At 31.0% G+C, this 10,642-nt stretch overlaps 2 protein-coding genes across 2 annotated transcripts; one reads left to right on the top strand and one right to left on the bottom strand.

The window, feature by feature from the left end:
* Positions 1–2,277: 2,277 nt before the first annotated feature.
* On the top strand, positions 2,278–3,858 carry LOC122596439 (hydroquinone glucosyltransferase-like). Its single transcript, XM_043769016.1, has one exon. It carries the CDS (start codon positions 2,374–2,376, stop codon positions 3,784–3,786), a length of 1,413 nt encoding a protein of 470 aa, XP_043624951.1. The 5' UTR covers positions 2,278–2,373; the 3' UTR covers positions 3,787–3,858.
* Positions 3,859–8,282: 4,424 nt separating this feature from the next.
* On the bottom strand, positions 8,283–10,207 carry LOC122597790 (UDP-glycosyltransferase 76G1-like). The gene is made up of 2 exons (XM_043770359.1): positions 9,708–10,207; positions 8,283–9,253 (listed from the first exon to the last, which is right to left on the bottom strand). The coding sequence occupies exons 1-2, from the start codon at positions 10,138–10,140 to the stop codon at positions 8,574–8,576; spliced, it is 1,113 nt and encodes a 370-aa protein (XP_043626294.1). The 5' UTR covers positions 10,141–10,207; the 3' UTR covers positions 8,283–8,573.
* Between the last annotated feature and the right edge of the window lie 435 nt (positions 10,208–10,642).

Here is a 10,642-nt window from a genome sequence, read left to right as displayed (position 1 = left end):
AAAAAATGTGAACTTTTAGTTCTACAAACTTTTTATTGTGGAGAAATTTATACACACTTTTATTTCTATATATTTTTACACACAAAAAAACGTGACAAAATTTTTAATTTGTTTACACTCACAAAAATGTGAACAAATGAAAAATTATTTGTAGTGTAATTATTTAAAAACTGAATACGATGCAACATTTACAATTCAACACCAAGGAGGAAATTGTTTAAAATATAATATAGTGGTGTTTAATTGTAATTATCTAAGTGTGGATGGAGTATTAGTGAAATTATGATAAATGTATATAAACCCTCTTCCACCCTATTTGTAAATCAACACTTTCATATAACAAAATCTAATTATATACAATTATAGGTTTTCTCTCAAATATCTCAACTAGATCTAATTTCATCATATATTCATAATTAAGCTTAAATTAATTATGTCAACTCTAAAATTAAAACCCATTACCCGTAAAAATATTCAAATACATCCATCAGTTGGTGTATCTTTAAAAATAAAAAAAAAAAGAAGTAAATTACATAATCTTAATCTTAATATATACTATAAGACAGTTGAACTAATTACTAATTAACCAATCACATCGTTCGATTTTATCAAATTGACTTTTGATGATGTCATCATTAAGATAACTTACAAATTAAAAATCCTAATAATTATTATCCAAATATATTATTATATTAATATTTATATTAATTTGTAGAAAAAATCTCATTAATTTACATTTTTTTGTTTTCCATCAATATTTTACACTTTTTAGCCCTGAATACTTAATTTATATATATATTTAGCCAATTTTTTAAAATTTACAATCATTTAATTAAATAAAAAAAATTTAACATATGAAATATTTTCTACAAAAAATTATTTGAAAACTTAATGACTTATTAACAAATATTAGAAGAGTCCTAATTGTTATCGAAGTATATAAAAACAATCCTAATTGTTATCATATTATCATAGAACAAGTGATTAAAAATAAACATATGCGTGTTATGAACGCGCATCATGATTAAATACATATACTTGAATGTCAAGTACAGGATCACAAATATGTTTATATTTTAATTCTTAATTATTTTTCATAATAATATCACACTATGAGTACATCCGGTTTCAAAATATTATATAATGGAGAAATTATTATATATAGCATGTGTATTGTGAAATGACTGCGACAAACAATTCCATTAATATGTCTAGACTAATAATGACAGTGACGAACCTATGATTATTGCACTACAACTTCCAAAATATAACACTTAAAACCGTGTTTTTTAAAAATTATAATCTTTTATGACTTAAATGTATGAAGGTGTTATTATTGTTAATATCGTAAATCTCGTGTCCAGTGTTGGACACGAGTCTAAAATCTAGTATAGGCCTACATAAAACATAAGATTATCTTATAATACATGATAAAGAATCTATATATAATTTCTTCTTTGATTTCAAAATGCAAAATTACCAATTTATTACAATCAAATATTATAGTTTATAACTTTTATGATTAAACTACTTTTAGAAAAATTATCTGTAAAATTAAACACATTTTTTCTAGTATGACGAACAATAAAAAAAAAAAAAAATTAATCCCACTTTATCGCACGGATAATATGACAATGATAGACTAACTTGTGTTGAGATATCAGTGTCTTGTTAGATGTCATTTTCTACTTTACCAATATTACCACAGGGACCATTTGTAATTGTAATTTTGTATCGTTTTACAACTTAATATATGTGACACAAGCTTTGCGTGTGAACTAACATCACCTATATGTAAAGCTTTTATTCCCCAAACTATCTCAAATTCTCATGAAATTGCACACATGCATTTTCTTCTGAAATAGTCAGCATTGTGTCTACAAGCCATTACGCTGAAAAACATTGTTATTCCTGATGGATCACATTGATATGTAACAAATAAGAAATAATTTGACATGCATGCAAGCACATTGCGATTTCCTTCACGTCATTAACCATGTCGAGAACAACATTATGGATCACGCCATCATAGGACGCATATCACACCGTGATCTACATCCACTCCGTATGCTTTAACAAGTAGTAAGTTTACGGACTAATGATTATGTTGCTAAGAAGACTAGAAGTTGGATGCTTGTGAGAAGTCTCAAAAACTAAAGGGACCAAATGTGTAACTTGTTTACTTGCTGTTTCTCTATATATAGCCTCATATATATGGCTACCATTTCTTTACAGTAGATCTTTCTTTCTGGCCATTCTTAACTGATTAGGTTCATATGTACCCAATGTTTCTCTATATATAGATCAATGATTCATAACTAGACTTTTTAAGTTTAGATATTCAACTTAACCACCACATTTTCTCCAAAAACCATGGAAAAACCAGCCCATATAGTCCTTATACCTAGCCCTGGAATGGGTCACCTCATCCCATTAGTTGAATTTGCCAAGAGACTTAACACCCTACACAATTTTTCATCAACATTTTTCATCCTAAATAATGGTCCTTTGTCTAAATCCCAACATGCATTTCTTGATTCACTTCCAAATGCCATAAACTATCTCATTCTTCCTCCTTTAAACTTTGATGATTTGCCACAAGATACCAAAATCGAGACGCGAATGAGTCTCATGGTGACCCGGTCCAATCCTTCTATTAAAGAAGCCTTAAAGTCCATAACTTTGAACAAAAAGGTTGTTGCTTTATTTGTTGATCTCTTTGGAACAGATGGTTTTGATATTGCTATTGAATTTGGTATCCCTCATTATCTTTTCTTTCCGGCATCAGCCATGACTTTGTCTTTGTTTCTTCATTTACCAATGCTTGATCAAATGGTTTCTTGCGAGTATAGGGACATGCCTGACCCGGTTCAGATACCCGGTTGCATACCACTTCATGGTAAGGATTTTCTTGACCCTCTTCAAGACAGGACTAATGACGCATACAAAATGGTGTTGCATAATGCAAAAAGGTATATGATGGCTAAGAGCATTGTAGTAAATAGCTTTAAGGAGTTAGAGGGTGGAGCAATTGAAGCTTTACAACAAGAGCAGCTCGGTAAGCCACTTGTTTATCCTGTTGGACCGTTGATACAATCAACATCGAATGAGACTAGTCAGGATGTAAACGAGTCAAAATGCTTGAATTGGTTAGATGGTCAGCCATTTGGGTCTGTCTTGTTAATATGTTTTGGTAGTGGTGGGACACTTTCGTCCGGACAAATCACTGAGTTAGCCATGGGCTTGGAGTTGAGTAAGGCAAGATTTATATGGGTGGTTAGAGCCCCAAATGATAAACAAGCTGATGCCAAATATTTAAGTTCGGATACCCATAACGACACTTTGGACTATTTACCAAAAGGGTTCTTAGAAAGAACCAAAAATCATGGGCTGGTGGTGCCCAGCTGGGCACCACAAGCCCAAATCTTGAGCCATGCCTCCACAGGCGGGTTCTTGACTCACTGTGGTTGGAATTCGCTTCTTGAAACTGTAACCCAAGGTTTACCAATGATTGCTTGGCCACTTTACGCAGAACAAAAGATGAACGCAGTAATGTTGTCTGAGGGTTTGAAGATTGCGTTACGAGCTAAGGCTAATGGAAATGGAATCGTGGATCGTTTAGAGATTTCTCGGGTTGTCAAGGGTTTGTTAGAAGGAGAAGAAGGAAACGCGATTCGTATTAGAATTCAAAAGCTTAAAGAAGCAGCCGCGGATGTGCTTACTAAAGATGGGTGTTCTACAAAAGCATTAGATCAGCTAGCTTCTACATTGAAGAATAAAATTTAATTGCTGTATAAATACATTTACATATATTTAACTTGTGTATCAGTTATTAATCACCTTCATCTTTCAATTGCATCACTACTGGTACTATAAATTGAATAAACAATTATAATACGCTAAAATACATGGTTAGAATTAAAATGAAAAATAATGTAGCAGTAAGATAACCAAAGGTTGATTGAATTGATAGCAACAACTTATGTAATGTTAAGAGAAACGTAACAGATATTGAAGATAATATATAGATATGTTGTAACATTTTAGTCAACTATATATGAGAAATCTCGCAAGAAATCTCTCTTGTTAGGCCTGTCCTTATAAGGACGTCCAGGCCACGTCTGACGCCACCAAAATTTTGGACGCTAGTAGCACTAGTGCGTCCTATGCTGCGTCCTTTCCATTTGTTCCACTTTTAGACACGCGTCTATAGCGTTTTGTGGGTCCAGTTTTGTGTGTGGCTTACAAAAAGAAAAAATGAAAGAATGGGTTATTGTAAGAAAGGGGTGTTTTTGAGGTGTTATAAAAGAAAGAAAAACCTGATGAATAGTGAAAGAACAGGGAAAATGGATCTGTGGATGGAAATGTACTTTGTTGAAAAACGTGGCCTGAAATGTCCGTTTCATTAGGCCCATTTTACAAGCCCTTTATGTTATGGTCCAATTACCAATTAGTCAATTACTGTATCTCCATTTAAAAGTTGAAAATCGTGGCCTGAAGTGCGAAGTGTCCGTTTCATCAGGCCCATTTGGTACCATCTAGACTCACCAACCAAAGTTTGGAAGATATCAAGCCATTTAAGATTCGCTTAAATCCATTATACCCATCTTCTTGGAGTGTTATCAGCCTATCAGGATTCGAATCCGGTGTAGACAAACCAAAGTTAAATATGTTAGTCATTTATTTGTGGTGTTTTTTTTTTAAAAAAAAAGTTACTTGCACCTTTTTTTTTAAAAAAAAGTTACTTGCACCTTTTTCAAGTACTAATAAAAAAGTTACTAGTTAGTTGTTAGCAGTTAGTATTCGAGACAACACAATAACATCTAATTGGGCAGTATGCGGAGCTTGAACCACGCATGCCTGGCAGGGCGGCTTTTAGGTGGTTCATGTGGTGCTAGAGGGCCAGACCCACCTTTTTTTGGGGCCCACAATTTTTTATAAAACTTATTTATATATATATAATTTCTACATCTTTAGTACGAAAGCTGTAAAATTGTTGTCTAAATTAATATGTGGGCTAATGTAAAGTATGGAATGAAATAAAAAGCCCATGGACCACTTTTAACATGAGTACCTGACAAGCTCATATCCTATTTCAAATTACCAGCGATTGAACAATTTATATTATATGTATAAAATATTTTATATCAATTCAATTGATATAAAATATTCATATAAACTATGTTATTTTTTTCATCGTACTTAGATTTTATCGTTGAAAACGTTTATCGTCGTAATGTTATGCTATTATATATTATTAACTCGTTATATTATAGGCCCACTTTTAATTTTCGAGGCAGGCCCCAAAAAATCCATTCAAGTACTAACTCTACGCGTGTGGAACAGCTAAAGTTTTATGACAAGAGCGGCATAGTAAGGCTAAGCCATTTGATGTATGCACCACAACGTACACGTTTTACAACTGACTGTACAAACTAGTATCGCACAGTTGTGGTGAACCTATCAAAGTAAGTAGTATTAATATCACTTCCCTTTGTTTTAACGTGTATTTTCTTTTAGGTTAATGTGTATTTTCTTTTATATAACGAGGTATTTCTTTAGTAATGTAAATAGGAATATGGTTTGTTTGACGGTAGAATCGAAATTATAAGAAGTTCATCAGACATTGTATTGTGTTTATGTTAAGTTCTAAGATAGATTTATCATCTATCTTTAAATCTTTTCTTTTAGGAAGCATGGTCATGGGCCTTTTAGGAAGACGGTGCCAACGAGTAAAGGTATATGGGTTTTTTTTTTTTTTTGCAAGAGACTTTAAGCCCTCAAAATAAGTCGAGTCTAGAGCCACGGATAAAGTTATCCCGATTCCCGACCCTAAATGGTGGGATCCAATAATCTGAATAAATCACCAAGTTTGCCGTATATGGTTCGAAGTTTAGCGATCGAACGAATATACATATGGGTGGTTAGAATCCTCGAATAAAAGGGAAAAAAAGTATACTGGTATATGGTTCGAAGTTTAGTGATCAAAAATACATATTGTTAGACTTCTCATGATCTAAAGATACTTTGTCTTTTCACCAAAATACCTCTTAAAAAGAACCAAAAACCATGGGTTAGTATTTAGGGGGCGTTTGGTTCGCATAATGTTTTTGAAGTAATTGAAATCTGTCAAATTAATTGGAATTTGAAGAAATTGAAATTGGAAAGTTTTAAAACTTGTCATGTGTTTGGTTGACAGAATTCAACGAAATTCAACTAAGGAATCTGTACTAACATTATAGCAAATGACCAAATTAGCCTTTACTAAATAATAATACAAATATAAATATTAGTAATATATAAACAATAATAATAAACTTTAATGTCAATAATATAAAAAATATTAATATAATAATAACAATAAAATAATAATAAAAATAATAAGAATAATATTAATAATGACAAAAATAAGAATAAAAAAGATAATGATAAAAATAATGTAAATATTATATAACAATAATAATAATAATAGATAAAAAAAATATTATTATATTAATGAAAATAATATAAATATATATAAAAAAATAATATAAATAATATACTAATATTATATAAAAAAAACTAATAATAGTAATAAAACTAGTAGTAGTAGTAGTAGTAATAATAATAATAATAATAATAATAATAATAATAATAATAATAATAAATGAAAAAATAGAATAAAAATAATGATTTATTGTAACTTTATGACATTCTAATAAATTATAACAATAATAATAATAATAATTTTATTATAACTTTATGATTTTCTAATAAGTAATATTAATAAAAATAATTATTATTATTTTAATCTTAATATATACTATAAGACAGTTGAACTAATGACTTATTAACCAATCAAATCGCTCAATTTTATCAAATTGACTCTCGCTTATATCATCATTTAGATAAACTATAAATTAAAAATCCTAATAATAATTATCCAAATATATCATTATAATAATATTTATATTAATTTGTAGAAAAAGTCTCATTAATTTACACTTTTTTGTTTTCCATCAACAATTTACACTTTTTAGCCCTCAACACTTAATTTATATTTATATTTAACCATCAACTTGAGAGGATTTTTTTTTAATTTTCTTAAAAACGTTACAAAAAGTATTCATATATTTTTTTTTAAGTTACAATTGTCACTCAAATCAAGAGTCCTAATTATTATCAAAGAAATTGAAAACAATCATAATTGTTATCTAATTATCATAAGACAGATGATTGAAAAAGAGCCTGCATTATGACCACATACATATACTTGAATGTCAAGTACAAGATCACAAGTATAGTTATATTTTAACTCTTAACTATATTTTAATAATAATATTACATTATGAGTATAATTGGTTTCAAAAACTTTTATAATAGGAAAATTATTGTAGCATATGCCTTGTGGAATGACTACGTCAAACAATTTCATTAATATGTCTCAGCTAATAATGACAGTGACGAGCATGCGATTATTGTACTATAACTTGCACATTATAACACTTAGAATCGTATATCTTCAAAATTATAAGATTTTATGAATTAAATATATGAAGATCTAATATTGATAATATCGTAAACCCCGTGTCCAGTGTTGAACACGAGTCTAAAATCTAGTATTCTATAATAATAATAATAATAATAATAATAATAATAATAATAATAATAATAATAATGATAATAATAATTTATTTGTTTGAGGGATTTTTAGGTAATTTATACACATTCTATTGGAATGTTAAAATTTCCTTCCATATCTTGAAAGAATCTTAAATTCCATGTTTTAAGGAATTCAAAGGAAAGTTTCAATTTTTACCAACCAAAGATAATAAAGGATGGAATTCAGATTCCAATTACTACAAATTTCAGGAAATTACGTGAACCAAACATCCCTTAATAGTGTTCTCGTGGGCATCAATCACTTCATGGATTCTTATTTCTTAACCCAAACTATAGGCTTGGCTCAAATATTAAATATTAGATTACAGATAATATTACTGGTCCATTAGTAATAGTAATGATGATGTACACATTAGTTGTAAATTTGTAATTATTTGATATGTCACTATTTCTTATATAAACCACCAAATTATGTAACAAGTTGACAAGTACCAAACCCCAATTCAACATAAACTTCCAAAAACATTGACAGTTTGGATGAATGAACAATCATGAATGTGACACCCGTAATTGAGACTAAACACCAATCATGAAGATGCGTAACGTAATTAGATACTCGAATGAACAAAAACTTAAAGAACAACAAAGCACATGGACGATCCATGAAATATACTTTCAAATTAACTTTAATTTGTAGATATTCTTGTATATATTAAGTTGTTGTCATCAAGAACTAATTAAGAACAGGAATTGCATACCAAATCAAATATTCGGATACAACTTTAAAAGGAAGAAATATATGCTATTAGAGACTCCAATGATTCATGCGAATGCCCACCCTTAACCAAAGAAGCATCTGCTTTTTGTTTCAAAACTCTTACATTCTTTCTAATGTGTTCCCCTTCTTCATCCACAATAACTCTTCTTATTGCATTTGCTATTTCTTGTCTTTGCCATCCATTCTCTAAATACTACCCCACCTTGGAAACATCGCTCATATATCTCGCATCCAACACTTGATCGCCCCAAAACGGCGAAGAAATCATAGGAACACCTTCACATATGCTTTCCAAGGTCGAGTTCCATCCACTATGAGTCCAAAACGCACCAATTGCTTCATGGGCTAGCACTTCTTGCTGAGGAGCCCATTTCACAATTCGGCCCATCTTTTCATTCACAAGCCCATCAGGCAGAGGTTCAATCCAGCTTGAACCGTAAACAAACCCAGGCCGAACCACCCATAAAAACGGCTGCTTGCTATCAACCAACCCATGAGCTATTTCTAAGAAATCTTTTTCCTCAACTTGAGACACACTACCAAAACTAATATAAACTACAGATTTTGGTGCTTGTTTGTTTAACCATGGAAAAAAAGTTCGGTCTTGTTCTAGTAAACTGCTCGATGAGGCTGAGAAAAGTTTAGGGAATGGCAACAGGAAACTTGGTGCCCGAATGTCATGGTTAACCGTTTCGACCTCTGGTTCTTCGAGTTCCTTGAAGGAGTTAAAGATGATTCCTGAAGATACTATTGTTTGTTTCACCATATTAATGACCACCTCTCCAAGGTCATCATTCTTGTTATTAGTAACACCCATCTTTATAATGTCTTTCACTTTTAGCACAGGAAACTCCACCACTTCTTCATCCAGACCTTAAAAAAAAAGTCCATTTTCGAACCCAAAATTAAATTTGAGTATATTTTTGAGGGTCTTTTTTAATTTTGAGACGAGTTGTAACTAATCAGATAAACCAAAAATGTATAAGGTATTAATTTTATAAAAAATGTTAAATGTAGCCCTTAGGGTTGTACTGAACCTGCATAAAAGATATGTACCTTCTACATCAAAAGCTCAAATCTGAATTTTATGTTTAATGCAACCCTTAGGACTACTTTTAGCAAATCAATGCTTTTTAAGTTTTAATTGATAAGGTTACATTTTACTAAACAAAAATAACAATCAATTATCTATATTTCATTTAATGATACTATTTATGCATCCATTCATTCAATGTACTCGGTACTTAATGACTAAAAAAAGAAACGGCCTTAAATATTGTGCAAAAATTAGAGTACAAAAAGGTAAATCTAGTATGGAGTAGCTTACGGGTGTTGTCTGAAAGATTGAAGTAGCCACGATCATCAAAAAGAGATATCGAACCATAAACAAGAAAGCAAAACAAGCTACTCGTCCTCAAAACAACGCGTGGAAGGTTAAGGCTATCAGCGACGGATTGTGTGAAGTACCAAACCGCGTCAGTGATTAAACACGATACAGGTGGTTCATTTTTCTCCAGGAGTTCTAGTTTCAGTTGATCGCGTAATGGATTTGCACCGTCTTTATTGAACAAGAAAATACGAGAGAACGCGCCCATTCCATGTAATGGTAAATTGCAATAGCGTTCGTCGTGTGGGTCGTTGTCAAGAATGGACTTGAATGTGAAGTTTGGGTAATTTGAGGCTTTTGGTGCATTAAAATTGGTGTGAAAAATGGTGATACTAAAGCCTTTAGAGTAAAGAATATTGGCAAGTTGCATCATTGGGTTAAGATGGCCTTGATATGGCAATGGAAAGAGTATTACTCTTCGGTGCCGGCTAGCGGTTTGATCTGCCATTTGAACTAATTAAGTGACTTTTAGATGAATTGTGTGAGTTATTATAGCCAAGTGCAGATTGTCCTGCTATTATTTAATTCCATGATAATGACAATTTATAAATTACGTAAGTTAATTGTAAATTTAATTATAAATTAAAAAACTATCCACATTTCTGTTCCTATATCATTGCATTTTGCAAAAGTATGACCGGCAGACTCATTATGCATGTTTTATGTTGTTGGCTTCTTGCGAATATACTTTTGCTAAGTCGTTTATTTGGTGCCGTTTTGTTGTTTTAAGGACCCTGTTCCAAAATGGGTCCCTTAAGTCCTTCAAAAATGCTCGTATAAATGTATTATGACTACCAAACATATGTCGAGTATGTTTAGCAAAAGTAGTTGTAGCTTGTAGCTGTAGTTTTTAGTTCGAGTTGTAAGCTGTAGTT

Source organism: Erigeron canadensis, chromosome 4 (genome assembly GCF_010389155.1).
Source record: "Erigeron canadensis isolate Cc75 chromosome 4, C_canadensis_v1, whole genome shotgun sequence".
Classification (NCBI taxonomy): Eukaryota; Viridiplantae; Streptophyta; class Magnoliopsida; order Asterales; family Asteraceae; genus Erigeron; species Erigeron canadensis.
This window is presented reverse-complemented; position numbering and strand designations above follow the sequence as displayed.